The 22,063-nt window shown below is 42.5% G+C and overlaps 1 protein-coding gene across 2 annotated transcripts in view; it reads right to left on the bottom strand.

Moving 5' to 3' along the window:
• Positions 1–22,063, bottom strand: part of CMIP (c-Maf inducing protein) — a 171,838-nt gene that overhangs the window by 33,493 nt on the left and 116,282 nt on the right. For both annotated transcript variants that reach the window (XM_075325846.1, XM_075325847.1), the window contains exons 5-10: positions 18,805–18,846; positions 16,529–16,591; positions 16,294–16,374; positions 9,131–9,234; positions 8,021–8,125; positions 6,923–7,276 (exon numbers count right to left, since the gene is read on the bottom strand). In XM_075325846.1, the coding sequence (XP_075181961.1) occupies positions 6,923–7,276; positions 8,021–8,125; positions 9,131–9,234; positions 16,294–16,374; positions 16,529–16,591; positions 18,805–18,846 (749 nt within the window). The remainder of the gene's footprint in view (positions 1–6,922; positions 7,277–8,020; positions 8,126–9,130; positions 9,235–16,293; positions 16,375–16,528; positions 16,592–18,804; positions 18,847–22,063) is intronic.

Below are 22,063 nucleotides of genomic sequence, written 5' to 3'. Positions count from 1 at the left end.
TGGGCCGTGGATGGGGCACAAAATCCGTAAAACAACAGGTGAAAACTGGAAGAAGAATTGGCTAAATTTACATATATATGAGCCGTATGTACAAAAGTCTCCCATATACTTATGGGGGTACGTGGTTACTCCTAGTTTGTACAGGTAAGGAGGAGATTAGGAAATTACATTAACACAACTAAAAAAAAAAAACCTTACACACGAAGAGAGACCTCCGCAATATAAAATATCCCCCTCTATGACCATTACACTTTCCCCAATATCTCCAGCTTTGGGAACCTATTATATATGTGTAAATGATATCAACAACATTATTTATATTAGTATTTTATTTTTTTCATGCAGTGCCCCTTTAAGTTAATACATTCAGTGCCTATGCAATGGTATGTTTTGCAGGTCGGTCTTCTTGGGATTTAGGCCGTATAAAGCAATTTTGTTGAATATGACTTTTTTAAAAGAGGTTGTACAGGATTAGAAAAAAAAACATGGCTGCTTTCTTTATAAAAGTACCGCCACCCCTGTGCACAGGTTGGTTTTGGAATTGCTAGTCAGACCCTTTTGCTTTAATGGAGCAGACAAAATCTGTTTGTGCAAGAAGCAGCAAAGGACAAAGAAATAAGTCACCACTGTACAAGACTTTGATGGAACTTACAGTCCTAACATGACTAATTCAGGATTTTTCTCGCCCCCGTGTATGTGCGAGTCCCTGCCCCTGCTGTGTGGTATTGTATGCATCATTTCAACAAGCAGTGAGCTCAGGGGATCTGCCCAAGTCAGCGCTGCAGACAGTCACAGACACAGGACAGCCACTGCTCCCTCCATTCTGCACCTTAAAGGGTTATTTTCATGATCACTGATCAGGAGCGCAGTGCTCCCCTGACTTCCGGCTTCCTGCCTGCAGGTGGGAGCTGTGCTCCTGATCATTGATAGTTCAGACCAGCAGCATGGCTGAGCGACAGGTCCAAACTGTACTCTCACCGATGCAGCTTCGGCTCTACCGCGTTGGAGGAGCACATGGGCACTGAATTCATTGATTTGGCCTTCTACCGAAAACCAAGGACAGACTATCATTGATCCTCAGGAACTAGCAACTGAGAACAGAGTTTGGAAACAGCGCCAATATTTTTCTATGGTCGAGCCTGGTACTGCAGCTCAACTCTGGTCTGCAATGCCAGATACAACCTATAGGCAGGAGTGGCGCTATTTCTGGACGGAAAGCTTTATCTTTTCCCTATGAAGATATGTATATAACTTTTAATTTGTTTTATAAGGGCAAGGCGTGCTTTTATTTGCAGGCTATAATTGGAACCCTCCCAGACATAACACCTGATAGGAGTTATAACTTGGGAGATGGTGATTCACCGTGAATTGGTTTCTGCCAAGCAAAGCAGGGCAGAATATTCAGCCAGTGCCCGCTCAGCTCTATCCAGCAGGGTCACGGTCAGCTAGACCTTCATTTTTGAGACACAGATTTCCTGGCAATGTAACGAAACTCAGCATTTTCCCAACAATGAGACGAAAAAAAAAAAAGTCTGATTTCCTAAAACAAGAAAGATGTTAGTAGATAGAAGGATGACGCAAGAAAAGCAGATCTTTAAGGGGCCACCCGAAATCAAGAAGTCACTGGGAAGTCCTTTCCGAAATTTTGGGCAATACATAGATGGCCAAATTACAACTTCACAAAGACCAAATCCTCACAATTATGAGCAGTACAGAGGTGGGCCAGTATTTTGCAGAAAATAGAAGATGTATTTGGCTTTGGAACAAATGTAGATTTTACCTCCAAACCCCTACATTTTGTAATAAAAGGAGATCATAACCATAGGGCTAAATTAATGGCTCTGAAAACCTTTGACATTAGGGGTTAATAAAACTGTACTAAATTTAAGACTACATTTTCAGTCTTTGATTCATATTCAGGCCCTCTAACCTGATTCAAATTTAATTTTTCTGTTGGGAATGACCCTCTCAGTAATACATGCTGGATTCACTTACTTTTGCTCCAGCATTGCCCTTTTTGTGCTTTCCTCTTTGTCTATAGTCTCTTTTTTCTGCTCCCCATACAACCTTCCATACTTTCTCCCTTCTCTCCACTGCAGACCTTTGTATAACACCCTCCTTCCTGTTATTCCTATCCCTGAGAATTGGGAGAGGGAAACCAGAGAGTAGCCAGGAGCAGGAGTCCCTCCTGTTATCTCTGACCCTGAGAATTGGGAGAAGAAAACCAGAGAACAATCAGGAGCAGGAGTCCCTCCTGTTATCTCTAACCCTGAAAATTGGGAGAAGGAAACCAGAGAACAATCAGGAGTAGGAGTCCCTCCTGTTATCTCTAACCCTGAAAATTGGCAGAAGGAAACCAGAGAACAATCAGGAGTAGGAGTCCCTCCTGTTATCTCTAACCCTGAGAATTGGGAGAAGGAAACCAGAGAGCCATCAGGAGCAGGAACAGTTGCATTTTTGCAGATCTCTCAGCAATATAAATGACTTACAGACACTTTGTAGCAGCAGTGACCCTTAAAAAAAAGGCCGAAAAAATAATATTCTCTTTAACCATTTACAAATAATTGGGTGACAGAATTAGGTATATAGAATTGGCTGGCTATTTCCGCATTGTTCATGGATGAAGACATTCAGCCTTCACTCCCGTATCTGCTGCTATCTCTATATATAACCTGTGTATTTTATTTTATAAGTGTCAAACTGTAGGCGTATAAAACGTATTAATGGCCGGGTGTTGTCATTCCTATAAAATGAAGGAAAGACGTCAGCGGGTTCATGAAACCAATACTTCCTTCATAGTGAGAGACGACACTGGACTAACCAGTGCTGAGAGTGCAAGTGCTCCTCTGCCCAACCACTCCCCTCCATCCTCTAAACATGAGGACAATCGTTTACATTGAAAATATTGGGAAAAAAAGGAAATCCTCATCCATTAAAAGGTTATCGCCCGCAAACCCCCACCACCACTCCTCCACAAACCCCCAGCCGCCGCGGCCCCCACCAAAATAAGCAAGAAAATCCCTAAGAGGATTACCTGCTGGAGGTGGAAGTGTCTTACCACTGGATGCCCCATCCTCAATGGTGCGGAAGTGCACATGCTCGACCTCCGCACCATCTCTTGGAGCGGCGGGTGCTGTACTTGGCTATTTCCAACAGTCTCATAGACAATGACTGAAGCAGAGGTCAAGCATGTGCAGCTCCACTCCATTCAAGACGAGGCCTTGATTTTGGGATTGTTAGGGGTTCTAATGGTCACACCCCCAGCGATCAGGAAGGTATTCCCTATCCCATGGATAATGTACTTTTTGGGGAAAACCATTTAGCTACATGGACGCATTCTGCAGCTGTTTTGGGGAGGAGAGACTTAGGGATTTTCTTTTTTTGGAAGGAGGGGAGGGGGAGAATAACCCTTAAAATTGTCCAATGCTCTGGTGTCCCAGTTGGTCTTTGTTTACATGGCTGTAGCAATCATGTGCCACACATCGCTGCAGTCAGACACTGGTTTTAGGGGTCTTATGCTATACATACAGGTATTAGAACCACATGGATGTATTCTTTCCTCCACTTCACTACCACTCCACCTGACCTATCCATCAAAGTCAATGGTTGGTCAGTCTTCCAGTCTCTTTCAAGCCAAATATCTAAGCACTTTCCACCACCTGCTGACTCCAACTTAAAAATATTTCCCAGATTTTGATTTCTTGACCAAGAATGTGCAAAAACACTAGTACATGCCCTCATTATCTCCCACCTGGACTACTGTAACCTCCTGCTCTAACACTCTGACTTCCCTCCAATCTATCCTAAATTCTGCCCAATTAAGCCACCTCTCCCCTTGCTACTCCCGAACCTCTCCTTTCTGTCAATCTCTTCACTGGCTTTCCATTGCCAAAGATTCTGTTTCAAAGCCCTAACCATGACTTACAAAGCCATCCACAACCTGTCTCCTCCATACCTGTAGGCAACCACCGATCTTCGAAAGATCTCCTTCTCTATTTCCCTCTTATCTCCTCTTCCCAAAATCGCATACAAGATTTCTCCCATGTATTCCCCATACTCTGGAACGCTCTACCTCAACATAACAGACTCGTCTATTGTGGAAACCTTCAAAAGGAACCTGAAGAGCCACCTCTTCCGACAAGCCTACAATCTGCAGTAACCCTCAGTCCACCATAGCGTTGCATAACCAGCTCTATCCCGATCTACTGTATCCTCCAACCCCTTCCCTGTAGACTGTGAGCCCTCACGGGCAGGGTCCTCTCTCCTCCTGTACCAGTCTGTGCCTTGAAATGTTCACGATTATTGTACTTGTCCATGTATGCCCCTTTTCACATGTAAAGCGCCATGGAATAAATGGCGCTATAATAATAAATAATAATGTCCCGGACTTGATCACTGAGGGAAAGTAAACAAGGACCATCAAAGCAGAGGCGCTGGATTAATGACGAATTTAACAATATATATAGTTTTTTCTTTTGAATGCTGTTGAAGCCATCTCTGCCCTTCTCTAACTCCTGGAAAGCCTCAGCTCTCAATCAAGGAAGGGGGGGCAGAGATGGATGTAACATAAGTAGGTGAGAAGGTGCACTGAGCTGTATAGCTATGTCAAGAGTGCACTGAGCTCTTGTGCTTTGTTTGAACAGTCATTTTGTGCTGAAATACTAACTTTAAAATCATATTATGAAAGAGTTTTTGTAAGAATTCTGAAACTTATTAGATAGAGATATATGCTACTCACAAAAAATTTGGGATATTTGGCTTTCGGCTGAAATTTTAGGATGGTCCTAAAATGCCCTCTAACCTTTTCAGGTGAGCTTAATGTGACCTTCTCTAAACTTTTGGATGCTCATATCCAACTGTTCAATGTTTCAGGACTTTTTAAACAACTTGCTGTTCTCCAACAAGGAGCTTAATGGCAAAATGCACAACAAGAAATTCCGGGGTTCCTTTAGAATTGGTATATAAACAGTCCCTCATCATGCTGTAAACATTTGACATCTTGAGACCAAGACGACACCTAACAATTGATCAGCAGTACTGCGCCATTGCGAGGCTTCAAGCAGGAAGTTCTCAGACATAAGTGGGCACTGAGCTTAGAGTATCACAGAGTATCACCAGCAAGTTATACAGAGACGCAGAGAGACTGGAAGAGTCACAGAAAGGCAGAGAAGTGGACATCCTTTGGCCACATCCCACACCGATGACTGCTTTAATGTGAGCAATGCCCTTCAGAACCGGATGATGAATGCCACGCAACTCCAGGCACATTTAAGGGAGGAAAGAGGCACCTGAGTGTCATATCAGACCATTCATAACCATTTACATTAGCAATTTGCAAGGATACCTGACCACACCACCAGGCACAGGCGTCATCTACGCTGCACGAGGCACCAGATGCCTCAGTGCTAGTCACTGATGAAAGTCAATTTATGCTGAGCAGAAATGATGGTCGCCAATGATGTTGGAGACGTCAAGGAGAGCGCTATGTATACCCACTCTTGTCACCAGACGAGCCTTTGGTGGTGGTGTTAGTGTGGGCTGGTGTATCTAGTCAATATAGAACAGCCCTACACTGTGTAAATGGTACAATCTCGCAGATTCCCTGTGGATCACTTTTATGGTTGGCAGTCTGCCCCTGTTAAAACAGTTGTCCAGCACCTTCAGATAGGTCATCAGTACCAGATTGGTGGGGATGCCGAGTATCCCACTCCAACCCAACTAATCAGCTGTTCACAATGCAGGACAGATGTGATCATTTGAAAACAGCGAAACTCCATCAACTCTATAGGATCTGCAGCCGGTTCTGCACCTTCACCTCTATTTAAATGAATAGAAGGATCTGCAGTCCACACCGCAGTCACTTATGCAGTGGTGATTGAGCTGTGTTGTTCCGCCATGCAACTGATCACATCTTTCTGAAGCCATCAATATTAAAGTTCTGGACAACCCCTCTAAAAAATCCTTTGCATATATCTAGCATGGAGTATCATACATGCCGAACATTGTGTGCCGAGATGGGAGCACAGGAGTGAGTGAGTGATCGTGTGCCTAGTAGACCACAGCTCGGCATGCGTTATGGTATTGAGGGTCTTGCATTTTTCATGGTGCTACGTGCAGCTATATGCAATCAGAGGAGGGGAAGATCAGATTGGTCTTGGCTTCATGCTAATGTCTATCCCATGATGCAAAAAACAAAATTAAAAAAAATGCATAAGGTGTTTTTACAAGGCACAAATTAAAAAATGTTTTGTGAAGGAATCCTAATAAAGGCGCACTTCATGATTCCTCACCTACACTCATCCAGCTTGGGAGCTACACTGGTGGTCATACCAAAAGGTCACCCAGCTTGGGAGCTACACTGGTGATCACACAGGAGGTCATCCAGCTTGGCTGTTACACCAGTGGTCATACGAGAGGTCACCCAGCTTGGGAGCTACACTGGTGGTTATATCAGAGGTCATCTAGCTTGGGAGCTAAATCGATGGTCATACCAGAGGTTATCCAGCTTGGGCGCCATACCTGTGGTCATAATGGATGTCACTCAGTTTGGGAGCTACACTGGTAGTCATAGTGGAGGTCATCTAGTTGGGGCATTATATCGGTGGTCATACGGGAGGTCACCCAGCTTGGGAGCTACACTGGTGGTTATACCACAGGTCATCTAGCTTGGGAGCTAAATCGATGGTGATACCAGAGGTCATCCAGCTTGGGCGCCACACCAGTGGTCATACTGGAGGTCACCCAGTTAAGGAGCTACACTGGTAGTCATAGTGGAGGTCACCGAGGTGGGGCATTACACCGATGGTCATAAGGGAGGTCACCCAGCTTGGGAGCTACACTGGTGGTCATATAAGTGGTCACTCAGCTTTTTTACCAATACATGGGCTGTAAAGAATAACATAATACAAAGAAGGCTACTTACAGCATTTTCAGGATTTCCACGTAACATCCCAGCACGCGTTCAGCCTGTGGGCTCAGTTCTATACTCATGGTGCTACAAGCTGGACTGATGAGCAGACAGTCAATCAAGTTGGGCTCGCTGTCATTGCCTGTGTTGGCCTTTAGCTTCTGGTTAACCGTGTTGTTGCGCTCTACCTCCACGTGGATCTCGTTAGATGTGACAATGACAGACTTGTGTCGAGATTCTGCTGTCGTCACCTCTTGAGAGACAAGGTCCGGGTTGGTATGAAGAAGCCGTAGGGGAATATTGGGCTTACGATCACACTGCTGTTGGCAGCCATTCCGGATTTCTTTCAGACTCGGAGAGTTGTCTCGGCTTTAAAACAAATATGGATATAATGTTATTTGATGCATTGCTAGAAGATTTTTATATTAGTGGTTTGAAGTATTCATTTTTACAGCCAACTCATCTTTTATCTATTCTTTTATGTCTTCCCAAAAGTCTATTCTCTTGATCAACATAGATCTACAGCAGGTAGGCTAACAGAAACATTAACATGGTGGTAGGTGGAGACATTGGACATTTTGACTTTTCAACCCTTAATATTAGGTACTTGAAATGGCCCTCAACCCATGTCATGTCTGCAGGATGTCTCCATGCTCTGCCTTGAGGACATCATGGCACTAGATGACCATATTTTACAGTAAGATGGTCAACATTCACCAATCTATGAAAATAACTGGCCCAATATCTGATGTTATGGCTTTCTCCCAACTCTCCCAAAACAGATATCAAGGAAGAGATGGAATTTCAACGCCAAACCATTTTGTTTTCAGAAGGAGATTAGCCACCACCAGAAGTGTTGGCCAATGGCTTTCACAAGGGCTCTTGGCTGAGCGGAACAATTGTATACGGAGAAGTTGAGAACAAATATACATCTGACAGTTATATCATGTGGCCAGTTCAAGGGCCTTGTTCCACCAACCTTGCCCAAGATGAACCGTAGACCAAAACTTGCCCAATTTTAAGGGGCCTTAAGAGACAAGCCCTTACCGATCAGACTTTAATGACGTGTCACATATACAAGACCTTTAACATAAGACCATAATAAATACTGACCTGTTAATAAATTCTTCATAGCAGGAGTAAATGGCAGCTAGGCACACGGCGACTAGATTTGGTAGCACTCTAGGATGTGGACAGTTTGCGGTGGGTCCGTGCATGCTAGGGAAAGAGATAACAAGAGTTTGGAATTCACGACCCTTATGTATCCTTGATGCTATTCATTTGTCATCCTTTGGTTAAGATTGTAGCGAAAATCTGAAGAAAATGACTGAATCCATTGTGTCTGCTAATGACATTCCAACCTCGCGTTGGTAGGATTAAGGTCAAAATCCATACTTGTCCCAACAGCCAGAGTAAACATCCGCCCAAAGGCATTGTTTGGTTGCATCGATCAGTATGGGTGCACTTTTAATATTCAATGGCCAAAAAGTAGAGTTCAGAGTTTCCAGGAATTTGAAGTATTTCATGAAAACAATAAAAACATATTTCTACTTTGCTCAAAATGTTCTTGCGTGAATTAGGGGCAGGAAGGCAATTGAACTGGATAATGGCAAGTTTTGGGGGGGGTAAATGGGACTTGCATGTGAATACCATAAAGGTGTAAAGTGAGGCTTAACCTTTGGTTTTGGGCAAGGGCTCCATTAAGCTAAAGCTGGTCGAACGCATTGATCGCCAACCTATTGTGCATGGCACCTCCTGATTCTTCCTTGACCGATTATGTTAAGGGAGATCACAGTTGGGCAATTTGGATGTTAACATCTGGCCCTTTTCTTTTCCAGGAGAACCATTTCGCACCTCTTTCAAATCATAAGAACGATCGCTCGAGTCGATCGTCCATTTGTGTAAACTTTGAGAGTCGGAAAAGCTCAAGTGAATGAGCACCAGAACATCAACTATCATATGTATATAGCCAACTCTAGTGATATTAGGTAATTGCATATGTAGCTAATCACAAAAACATGGAAACAAAGTGAGAAAACCATTATGGGCGTCAACTTTGTTCAAGGGGAATTCCAAAAATGGCAGCATATATTCCGTGATGGTTCTACAGGCTGATGGCATCTGTGGTCAGAATACAGGTTGCCCAAATCTGAGCAATTTCTATTTATGCGAAAAAACCCAAAAGGCCATAGAATAATCCAAACAGGAAGAGCCACCACTGACCTGTGTATGAATTTCTTCACCACCTCCATTCCCGCGTTCAGCTCGTTCAGTGCCAGAATATACTCCTGAGTGAACAGCCGTAACCGAGGACACTTCCCAAAGTCCTGCACAAAAACAGGGAGAAGAAAACAAAAAAAATCTGTTTGAAAGATTGGAGGCACCAGAGTCTCGGAGAAGCGCTCGTTCTTCTGTGTCCCGTGGACGTCACTACACAATGTACAGTCATCCGAGAGGATTCCTGGAAAGGATGGACATGAACGGTGCAAACAAAAAGCAGAGCCACTCTGATCTTATTAGTTACCATGAGCAATTACTATATAGTGTGTATACACCAAACAGATAGATTGGGTCCATCAGTCGATACATAAATGACATATATTACATATCTACAAAATGGGTGATAAGTGTTTGTTCTCTGGGGACCTCACCAATGAGTACTCCCCAAACCCTAAAACTGGGGTAAATGAGCCACCGTTCTTTTCCACTGTGTTTGGGGACCAAATTGAGCGCCAGGTTAGTGCATGTGTGCTGCTGCTCTTTCCAATGTCTATGGGGTGATGGAAACTGTCAAGCACAGTAGTTAGCCAATTCCCTTAAAGCCCCTATGCATAAGTTTGAAAGCTCATTATGGGATTTTTCCCATAGTTTTGCTGAAATCATTGAATTATCTGCTGCAGCTCTGCTAGTCTTCTCATTAAAGAGCTGTGATACTCTGCTCACACCACTGATTGGAAGCTTTCTGTGCATAGGCAGAAAGTTGTGAATCAGTGATGGGGATGGAGATAGCCAGAGCTCGGAATATTAAGAATTACATAGCAAGAGCATATCACTGAGAAGACTAGCAGAGCTGCAGAAAATAAAACATCATTTTGCAAAATTACTGCAAGAACCCCAGTAAGTGATACACCGCTAATATTCGGGTCCCTTCCATAAGTTCCGTGCTGTTCGTAGACGGAAAAACAAAAATCTGATTACAGATTTTATTTATTGTTGCTCCATACAATTTCGGACTACAGTGAGAAAGAACAGGGGCTCTGGAGGTCTGTCCTAGGCGTGGGTCCTAACAATCAAACACCTATCCTATGGCTTTTGAAAAAGCAATAATATATTTTGAATTTGGATCAAAAACAGTCAAGATTATACAACATCTGGAAATTCTCTGCAGCCCTGTAAGGAAAAAAAAAAGAAAACAAACTTTTGCAAAGGAGTGAAATAAATATCAGAATTCAGATCATTACTCTGTCAGCAGGTTTTTGCAGCATAATGTAGGGATTGAGACCCGGATTGCAGTGAAGTGTCACTTACTGGTCTGCTTGGTGCAGTTTTGATGATCACTGTTTTCTCTGCAATAGATTTGAATACTGATCAATGTATAACACCGCCCCCACCACTGATTGGCAGTTTTCTGTGTAAGGCAAAAAGCTGCCAATCAGTGGTGGGGGCGGAGTTACACAGAGCAGCAGGACTACTTGGCACGAGACAACTAGTCCTCTAGTGATACTCACCTGATGATAATACAGGAAATTCATTGCAGCAACAACAAGCAGTCCAGTAAGTGACATCACTGAAATCAGGTTCTTAGCCCCTACATCAGGGTACTTTCAGATAACATAGCAAAAACCTGCTGACTAGTGATGAGTGAACTGTTTGGTGACCAGTTTCCAGCGATGTGTTTCTTACTGGGCTCTTTGCTGCAGTTTTGATGCAATCACTGTATTATATGCTGCAGATTTAGCAGTTCTCTGAATTCTGAACTCTGTATAACCCTGCCCACACCACCGATTGGCAGCTGTGTACACTGTATATGCAGAAAGTGGCCAATCAGTGGAGTTATCGGGGTTATTCAGAGCAGTAGGACTACCTGGCAGTAGGTTAATAGTCCTCTAGTGATAATCTCTTGCTGTTAACAATGATTTTATCACTAGAGGACTAGTAAACCTGCTGCCATGTAGTCCTCCTGCTCTGTATAACCCCGCCCCCCCACTGATTGGCCACTTTCTGCTTATAAAGTGTACACAGCTGCCAATCAGTGGTGTGGGCGGGGTTATACAGAGCAGGAGGACTACATGGCAGCAAGTTTACTAGTCCTCTAGTGATAAAATAATTGTTTTATCACCAAGATATTTTCACTAGAGGACTAGTAAACTTGCTGCCATGTAGTCCTCCTGCTCTGTATAACCCCACCCACACCACTGATTGGCAGCTGTGTACACTGTATAAGCAGAAACTAGCCAATCAGTTGTGGGGCGGGGTTATACAGAGCAGGAGGACTACATGGCAGCAGGTTTACTAGTCCTCTAGTGATAATCTCTTGCTGATAAACAATGATTTTATCACTAGAGGACTATTAAACCTGCTGCCATGTAGTCCTCCTGCTCTGTATAACCCCGCCCCCTCCACTGATTGGCAGCTGTGTACACTGTATAAGCAGAAAGTGGTCAATAAGTGGAGGGGGCGCTGTTATACAGAGCAGGAGAACTACATGGCAGCAGGTTTACTAGTCTTCTAATGATAATCTCTTGCTGATAATGATTTTATCAAGACTATAGAATGTGATCTTGCTGGAATCAGGATCTTTGCCCCTACATTATGCTGCTCTCAGATTAGATGCCAAAAACCTGCTGACGGATTTCCTTTAAGACCCTTCAATATATGTGCCAAGGCTAACAAAAGACTCACAGTGACTTCGTATTTAGATTTTTTGATAATTTTCGGGCGTGTAACTTATATACACAAAAAGGCCATATAGAAGAAAGGTGAACTTTAGTATAAATAAAGGTAAAGTAAAATTCTCCAACAATCTAAACAATGTATTATTTTAGGTAACGCTTTGCCAGAGGTGTATGCACATATCACACGTCTGTTACTTTTAGATTTCACAATAGTTAAGACTGATGTAACCAGCGGGGGGAAGAAAAAGAAAATGTATTTTAAGAAAAATTTCACAAGAGCCTGATTTTCTCACATGTACATATAATAAATATCCACCTGACACATAACTAAATATCTATTACATGTGACATAACAGATATTTGACACACAATATTACCTGCAAATGCAGGTGTTTTCCAACCTCCACCAGCAGATAGAGAGAGGTATCCAAGCCGGTAAAACAGATCCAGTACATCTGCAATTCATTTGATACCCTTCAATTATTGGAATTGGGCAAATAGATATTCATTTAAAACAGCACTTCATATCATTGGGAGAGTGTCTCTCCTTTAATTTGTGCATATGAGTCCGCTGTTCTTTGCATACAGGTTATGTCATAGCTGTGTGCCAGCTGGCGCTAAAACTACAATGATTAGCAGTTTGGAGCTTCGGCAGAAGATTTTGGAAGCTGTAGACCAAGCACCGTTGGAGATCCCCTTATAGTGTTTGTCCGGCAGTTTTCTCACCTGACTTCACCATAGAGTCTGCCGAGCAATCCTGTGTTCTCTACGAGAGAGCCGCTGCCAGATATCTCTTGCGGCAACTTAGCTCTTCGAGAAGACAAGGATCGACAGTTGGAAATCAGACAAGCCGGATCCTTCTGTCCTCCAACACCATCTATCGGGGCACTGTCGTGTGGCCCCCGTACACATTAGTTGGCCAAACTCAACAGATTCGTCCGAAACTAGTCTAACGTGTATGAAGGCTTTTAAAGTTAGGCAGGTAGCGGCTGGGAGACTAAAAGTTGGAAATAAGACAAGCTGGATCCTCCTGTCCTCCAACATCATCTATCGCGGGACAATTGGGAGCCCCCCCGTACACATTAGTTGGCCAAACTCAACAGATTCGGTCGATGCTAGTCTAACAAGTATGAAGGCTTTGCAGAAAAAAACTTACATACAGGTAGCAACTGGGAGACCAGAAGTTGTTCGTCCATTGGTTAAAAATGTGACCATATAGTAAAGATGAGTGAATTGATTAGCACGACTTTGGTCCAGAGATTCAATGGCCGTTGGACAGGGGCTTGTGAATGTCGAGCAGTTTTCTCTCCCGACTCCACCATACAGTCTGCTGAGCGATCCTATGTTCTCTTCGAGAGAGACGCTGCCAGATATCTCTGGCGACAGCTTAGCTCTTCGAGAAGACAAGCATCGGCAGTTGGAAATAAGAAAAAGCCGGATCCTCCTGTCCTCCAATATCATCTATCGGGGGACAGTCGGGAGACCCCCGTACACATTAGTTGGCCAAACTCAACATATACGACCGACATGAGTCTAAAGTGTATGAAGACTTTTAAAGTTATGCAGGTAGAGACCGGGAGACTAAAGTTGTTGGTCCATTGTTCAAAACTTGACCATATAGTAAAGATGAGTGAATTGATTAGTAGGACCTTGGTCCAGAGATTCAATGGCCGCTGGACAGGGGCTTGTGAATGTCCTGTGATGCCAGCATCCAGGGTCATCTTTTGATTAGCCGGCCTGGCACATCATCATTGTGGCATGAAGCACACACAATGTCATGCCAGACCGACTAATCAAAAGAGGAGCCAGACGGGCCTGTAGGAAGGAGCAGCTCATTGGGTTCCTATCTAGTGCCCTTGGAATAATAACCTCCCCACTGGACCTGGGTCCTGTGAACTTATTCACTTATCTCTACTATAGGGACATAGTCATCTACATTCGTAGAAACACTCACTTGCCTCTCTGAAAGGCTTTCTCTAACCAGGGATTTTGACCATTTTTTCTCTGAGGCCGTAGCCTCATTTTGGTACACGTTTTTGCCAAAATGAAAAATATTTCTGAATTGACTCCATTTCAAGTCCAAAGGTTTGATTAAAAATAAACTCTACACAATACTCAGTCGAAACCTAAAATTTTAAAGGGATTGGCTGACCATCTAAGGCCTATTGTATTTTTGGTCAACATTTATTCGGCAAATGATAGTAGAAAAAAAAACAACCCAATGGGTTTGTTGAACTTGAAAAAAGTGAGATAAGGCAACAATAGAGGTTTCATACATCAATGTACTCCCCTCTCTCCACTGAGAACACATGTATACCCGGCCAATTGTGCATTCATGTGTACGATGGGTACAGAAGGAACAGCTATCAATAATATCTGTTTAGTCCACAAAGTTCTTCCACCATGAACACATTGACAAAATGCTTCGCTTTTTCAAGATTGTGCCAAGCAGAAACATATTTGCTGGTTCCATTAAGGGTTTAAGTCCTTTAACGATCCAGGGAAGTCATCTGGTTCGTTGCGTCCTCATTTTTTACATTCCAAGCGGTTTAGCAATGTGTTATAGAGATTCCTCTTGAATACCTTTCACTTGAGCGCAAGTGGATGAATCAGTAATTAAGGAACCATCTACTTTTTTCAGATCTTGGACTTTTAGATGGTACTTGAAGGCAGAAATAAGTAGACCCACGCCATAGAAGTAGTCTGGCACTTGTTACAGGATGAATCACTAATACTAGTTTAGGTACAGATAGATGTGGACAACCTTGTAGACCAACATCAGGTGATGTTGGGAGAGGACATGTCCAACAGTAGAGGTGTTGGATGTTCTTTTAAGGCTAGGAAAACCTTGGCTCCATCACATTTATAATGTTGGGGTGGGAAGAGGTCACCTAAATATATACAAGCCTTTAGATGGTACTAGGCCAGGTAGAGATAGAGGTGGACAACTTTGTAGACCAAGATTAGGTGATGTTGGGAGAGGACATGTCCAACAGCACAGGTGTTAAATGTTCTTTTAAAGCTAAGAACATCTTGGCTCCATCACATTTATAATGTTGGGGTGGGAAGAGGTCACCTAAATATAGTCAAACCCTTAGATGGTCTCCTCAGTACATAACATCCCGTAGTTCTAGAACGTTAAATAAAATAGTTATAAACCCAATTAGACATATTCTCCATCCCTACACTCCTTACTACTGTCCAGCTTCCTAGAACCAGACAACAAGTTGGATTTATGAATGAAAATGTAAAAAAAAAAATAAAGTTTACAAGTTTTATTTCGATAAAGCCAAAACTCATGAACATGCCGAACGAGTCACCAATGTTTCGGTTAGAACGAAACCTGACTTTATACACCACAAAGAGCAGATAAACATCATAAACATTAAAAAAAAAACTTAGAAAGTCAGCGTTGGCTCGAGAGTTTGACAAGATTCTGTATTTTTTTTTTTTTTAAAAAAATCAACAATCTTAAAGCAGACTTTTTTTACCCACACTTTTTTTTTTTTATTATTATTATTATTATTTTGTGTGTGTTGCAAAAATAAAAAAAAATGTGATCTTTAAATTTAGGACTCCAAAAATAAAAGAAAAATTGCAACTTCTACATTCTGTACAACAGACAAAGAATGTTTATGGCTTCATGATAGCAGAATATTTCTTCTATTTTTTTTTTTTTAAAAACTTTGTGTTTCCATTTCTCAGCATTTTCGAGATCTCTGTATGGGGTTGGTGAATGGGGACCATCGTGTTTACATACCATGGCTCAAAACCATCCCTAAAGCACGAGAGAGAGAAATCTTGGAAACCTTGAATGAGCCCGAATAAGATTCGGTTGGGTTCTCATCCTTTTAGATGAAGGTTTAAATTCTTCTACAAGCTACATCGGAGGATCAGGTATCACACCAATTCCATGGATGATCCATAGACTTTGACTTTTCCAATTTCATCAGATCTGGGCACCAGTCATCTGTGTGGGAAACCAGTGTAAGGACATTTTTGGATCTGGATCATGACCAGAAATGGAACTTCAGATTGTATCTCATGTCTACGGCTAGCTTAAGACTTCAAAAGATTCCTCCAAACATTACCTAAAAGTGGCCAAGTACACGTATTCTCAAGAGAAAAAGGAAAGTTGGCCGTTGTCAAAACCTTATCACATTCAGAAAGGGATGGGGCATGTAGAAATCCAATATGTCCACTCCTTTTTTCCCCTGAGGTCAGACACCATCACACACCTTAGATAGTCAGCTAAAATCGGAGGATTCTGCTGACACTCATCTAATGCGCTTGGTCAAACAAGACAATGGGGATCTTAACAAATACTGATTTTTCAGCTAGCAAATCTCTGCCTGTACGAAGCAAGAAAATTAAATTTTGTGGGGTCGCCTGGTACTGTGAAAAAAACAAACATTAAGCTATAATGAAAGTTTTTGGGTCAACGGTCACATATAAACCAATATTAACATACATTAAAAAGAAAATACTGACCATGTTGTGTTTGAGGATTCTTTGAACAACTGGTGTAAAGACCTCAATGACCACCATGGAACGGGGGCGCTCTCTACAGTGCTGAAAGGACAGAATAGTCACAGTTATTAATGCAGGTGGAGACCATCCCCCAACAATCAATCATATTGTAACCAAAAATTAGGAAATTCTTCATGTTATTTTCAGTTTTATACACATACACGTTGCCCATCATGGTCTCTCGACCATATCATACCTTGCAGAAGAATTCACAGAGATCAGGTGGAGGGTGGTTGTTTTCCAAGAGAGGAGCAATAGCCTAAAAAATAAAAATAAAAAATATTATAAATATATTATACAATCTTGCAAAAAACACGGATGACGTAAATGTTCAGCTGATATTACTACTTCTTCTGACCCCTGACACCTAGTTAAAGTAGTTGGTTTAATTAAAAATAGGCTCTGGAAAGGAGAATTGTTTTTTTTCTGTTACCCATGTACATGACAGATGGAGAAGACAGCAAGTTAATGTGCAGCTTCTTTACTGTTGCAGCTGCAGCTCCCCCTCTGCAGTTGCACATCCACCCTCTGAAAATTATAAAGAGAAAATAAAATAATAGGAAAAAACTGGGAATTGCAAGTGTCGATCTCTAACAAAAAATCTCATATTTTGTGTAGTGCCGGCGTCTCTGCAGAGACGTCGACTTACTCACCGCCCCCCAGGTGGGTTGCGTCCGCCCCCTACATGTGCTGCTGCCTCATTCCCCTCCCGGGCCCTGTACATGCCGCAGGAGGATACCCAGGAGTGCACCTAAGATCACACACACACACACACACACACACACACACACCGGCCCTCCTCTTAAAAGGGCTGGTGTGCTATTTCCAGGAAATGCCTCTGAGTCATAGGCTATGGCTGAGAGGCACACTGTATTTAAGGCATCCTCCCATTAGGGGAGCTGCGTTCGCAACACCTCTAGTTAGTCAGTCAGTCTCCAGTCTGCTACCCAGCTAATTGTCAGGTCCTAAGTGCCTGTCCTGTTATCCCAATGTTTGTTTCCAGTTCCTGCCTTCCGATACCAGTCTATCCCTGCCGTGCCCACCACTCCTGTCGTACCTGTCTGTCCAGCCTGCCTCAGTCACCTCGCCTGTACCCATCTATACCTGAGTCAGTCTCCTTTCGTGGGGTTCAGCTTCCACAGTCCCGGTTACTGCCCTGGAAGTGGTAGCTCGTGGTGGGCACTTAGTTAAGCCCCTCCCACTAAAAGGTTAGCCCGGTTCCCTCCTGTGGTCCAGTGGGTTCACTAATCCCGCTCGTTGCCCCTACACCGGTCGTGAGCGTTACACTTTGCTTAGTAATTCAAAGTATATTAGGGTTCCGATTCATCTGATGGCCCCCATATGCTGGAAGAGCCATTTTTTTCTCTAATGGAATACTATAAAAGATATAATACTAAAAGTATCCAATAAAAATGTATAAAAGCCATATTTTTTTATATATATTATATATATTCATACACACAATAGGAACCTATGGGCAGTGGAAATCAGAGCCAGACCACAGGGTTGTCTTTTTGGCAATAACCATATGTTCTGTTGATCTTCTTTAAGGGCACAAGCCCCTGATAAATATTCTTATACGTCGCGGAATAGCGTCTGAGATCGGTGGCCTGCTCTACTTTTATACGACAGCTGAAGACATTGGCATTACCGTTGTCACTTCGGCCTCTGCTGCAGCGCAAATCATGAGATTTTATCTAAACAGAAATCACGTTGATGGTTTGAGCAGCGTCTAATGCTGACACTTCGGTGTTCGTACTAGAACTAACACCGCTCTCTAGAAATTATGGTGTTTTTCCATTTTCCATTACCAGTGCAACAACAGACGATACTTTACGAGCGCAGAGATTTGTTTATTTCTTGTTTCTTTTAAACAACTGTCAAACTTTCAGAAAACTCAGGTCACCTAATTATCCCATAACCAAGCAACCAAATGTGGTTTTGTAAATATAAGGGAAGGTCTCGGCTACTCTTCTCGCCTTCACTATAATGCTATCATGTTACTAGAAGTAACAATACATTCTCGATGGAGGTAGGTGAAAAAAATAACTATTTATTAACAAATCAAAGAGCAACCAGTTACTCTTTTGCCAGAAATCTTCAAGATGTTGACCGCTCATCCTTACGAGATGCCATCAATCTTTGAACAGAAGAGATTTGACCTCTGTGATCTCAGCTGATGAAGGGATCACGATACAACTTCCTTCACAACCGTTGGTCCATCATCATGCTGATCCCCTGAGCTCGATGATTGATGATAAGACTAGGGATAGGCCATCAATTCCCGTGATATCTGAGTGACATGACCAAATTAGTTTGTTCCAAGTGGAGACCAAAAGAGAATATGGCTGCCTATTTCTAATGCCAGAGTAAAGAGTCCTAACAGATCTACCCATTGACCCATCGTATGTGCAACCTACAAGCCCCAACCCATGTAAAAGCCAATATTAATATAGAAATGTCTTGACTCACCACAATGATGCTCTCGTGCTCCTGAGTGGTTAGATTAATGTTCTGTAGGGATAAAATTGCAAACAATTATCTCTCTGCAAACATACCAGCCCAACTGAGACATCACAGATCAAAGTTGGACACCGGGGAAGGAGTTTAGGACACCCTCAATGTACATTTACTGGATTAGCGGTCTGGGGTAAAGATAGATACAATAGAGACTCGCCCAAGTTTCAGTTGGAAAGTGACTTTAGAACATTAGTAAGTGTTTATAATTGTAACAATGCCCCTTATAAAGCAAAAAAAAAACAAAAAACAAAAAAAACAGCCCAAAAAATAAGCCACAATCTACTCCGTTTATGAGCCTAAATCACCGAAGGTTCCATCATCTCATACATGCCAAGGTAAGGTCTCCATAATGGCCAAAAGGCCTTCTGTAAAGTAGGAAATCAAGTAACCTGTTCTCCAGCAGAAGACATCTAGATGGGGCAATGACCAATAATTCTGTAGGACGCAGAGTTCTCTGCTTTATCTTCAGTAGAAGACTTGACCGATGTGGCCATGTAAATATATCCTCGGAGAAAGTCAATGACCACCTCTGATGTCTCCTTAATGCAGAGGTTGACCACAGCTGGCATAGAGGTTTTGTCTACAATATCACAACTTGTTGGTCTTCAAAACCAGAAATGTTGTTTTGGGCTCTATCTTTCTACTCTCTTGACTCCAACTTGCCAAGATCAAAAGATTTTTAATATCAATCCAAATTTTTTTGATGACCCTACGGTGCAAAAAACGATCTGTTCTGACTGATAAAAATCTGCTCCTTCCGTAAGAATGTTAAGATGTGGCCATTTCCAAAAAAAGTCCCAAGTGCAATAAAAACAGAACAAGATGTCACTCAGCCACAGAATAGGTGACCAGGATTTTGATCAGTGGTCAAAATGGTGAACTTTTCTCCCCATTAGACATGGGCGGCAGTTCTCATGCTCGGCCATTGTGCCGTTCGTTCCCTATAGGGTTACCAGGGGCTGCCTGCACCTGGTGATTTTTCAGCAGCTGCATAGAGAATGAATGGTCAAGGATTGGACGTCCCATTTGCAGCCAAACTTGTATTGGAGATAAAAGTGCCCAGTCCGGGGTGGAAGTTTACCACTCTGATGATCGGTGTGGGTCTCAGTTGTTGGACCACCACCGGTCAAGTTGGCCATCACCTATTCTCTGGATAACAAGTTGGCCAGGCTTGAGGTTTAGAGATGAGCGGTTCTGTTGAGGTTCGGTTCGCCGGCAGCAAATGAGCCGAGCCTCCACTAGTTTGAGTTTGACCCGCACCCAGAAGAAAACCAATGACTGGCAGTTTGAGTCTCCGTCCACATACAGGCAGCCATAAGCAGATCACTTCTGATGGAGGGAGGGTGGGCTTTTTGAAAAATATTTTTGGGTTGCACCCTACATCTTATCACGTTGTTGTTAACCCCATTGACAGCTGTTCAAGCACTGCAAGCAGCTCTCACAGGGCTCAGCACCAAACATACCTGAGTTCAGTGTTGCTCACTTGAGTGACGTTCGCACGTAAAGCATCTGAACCTTGATTATTTTTTTTTTTAAGTTGGTGTTCGGTTCGAAAACCGAACCTCAAATTCGCTCATCTCTATTTAGGTTAACGTCTGCAGTCGATAACAATTCTGAAAACATTACATTTTAGTAAATTCCAATATTTTCAATAAAAGATTCCCAAAATGCCTAAATTAACCCTCCGTTGCCAAACATCTGTCCTGTGACCTGTCTTCTTCGCATTTAAGAAAAAAAAATAACTTCATACTTGATTGGAATTGTTTTTCCAGCCTTCTGCCACCGAGTGTGAACGGAAGAAACTGAAGTGTTTTCATTTAACACGAAAATCGTTGGATTTCCAACCAGTCCCAGATGGAGGAGAACAGAAAAACAAATTGTTCCTTTCTTTGGACACATCATTGTGTACAAAATTAATTGTGCCAAGCATATTAAAATGCTGCTTCCTCGATAGGGCAAACTTTTTTTTTTTTTTTTTTTACATACAATGAAGTAAGGACATTTATTTTACTGACAGCTTAATAGGAATGAGTCATGATATTATGAAAGGATTGCGGTCACTGGTGGATCACTGCTTGTTATACAGAACAACATAAGTAGGTAATGTTAGACGCTCTACATGGTTTGGTCAGATTTGTACTTGTTCTTGGTTGGGTTTACATACGGAAAGTGATCAAATATTTTCCAATTTGAATAATCAATCTTGAACGCCATTTCTCAATCCTTACAATTACATACTTTGGAACATCTTAGCTTCTCATTCAGCCAGATCAGATCTCATACTTTGCACTGACGAGGGGAAATCACCCTGAAACACTGTGTCTGTTAACTGAGGTTCTGATCTGGCATAAATCCGAAGTCATATGAAAAGGCTTGTTAAAGGGTCACTTTTGACTTTTAGGATTGCTACCCTCAATAGGTGGCGCTAGAGTTTGCCTCCATCCTCCCTGAAAAGACAATTTGCGTTCTTTGGAATGCACTTAGTACATTCCTGGGCTAGGAACTGGAATCTGTAGGAACGTCATATTAATCTGGTTGAGAACCAAAGTCTGTAGGGGGCTGTCAGATCTGCACTAAGGATGTTTGGAATTATTCCAAAACTCTAACTAGATACTAAGTTATCTGAGAGAAGCATGATGTAGGGGTTGAGACGCTGATTCCAGTGTTGTGCCACTTACTGGTCAGCTTGGTGCAGGTTTGATAATCACCATTTTCTCTGCTATAGATCTGAATGAGGATCTTTGTATAACCCCATCCACACCACTGATTAGCAGCTTTCTGCCAATCAGTGGTGGGGGCGGAGTCACACAGAGCAGCAGGACTACTTTGCACGAGACAACTAGTCCTCAAGTGATAATCTCCTGGTGATAAAACAGGAATTTCATTCAAGAAGCCCAGTAAGTGACACATTATTGAAATCAGTTTCTTAGCCCCTACATCAGGGTACTCTCAGATAACACAGCAAAAGCCTGCTGACTAGTGATGAGCGACCTGTTCGGTGCTCGGCTGCTTGTAACGAGCACTTTGATGCTCGGTACTCGTTTAATGGAAGTGAATGGGAACTCAAGCATTTACCAAGAAAATGGAAGGTGCATCAAAAATAGCTAACTAAAAGAAATCCTTCCTAAGGAAGGATTTCTTTTGGTGAACTCAAGCATTTTTCAGAAAAATGCTCGAATTCCCAATTGACTTCCATTATACTCGGTAAACA

This window comes from Anomaloglossus baeobatrachus, chromosome 10 (assembly GCF_048569485.1).
Source record: "Anomaloglossus baeobatrachus isolate aAnoBae1 chromosome 10, aAnoBae1.hap1, whole genome shotgun sequence".
In the NCBI taxonomy this organism is placed as follows: Eukaryota; Metazoa; Chordata; class Amphibia; order Anura; family Aromobatidae; genus Anomaloglossus; species Anomaloglossus baeobatrachus.
This window is presented reverse-complemented; position numbering and strand designations above follow the sequence as displayed.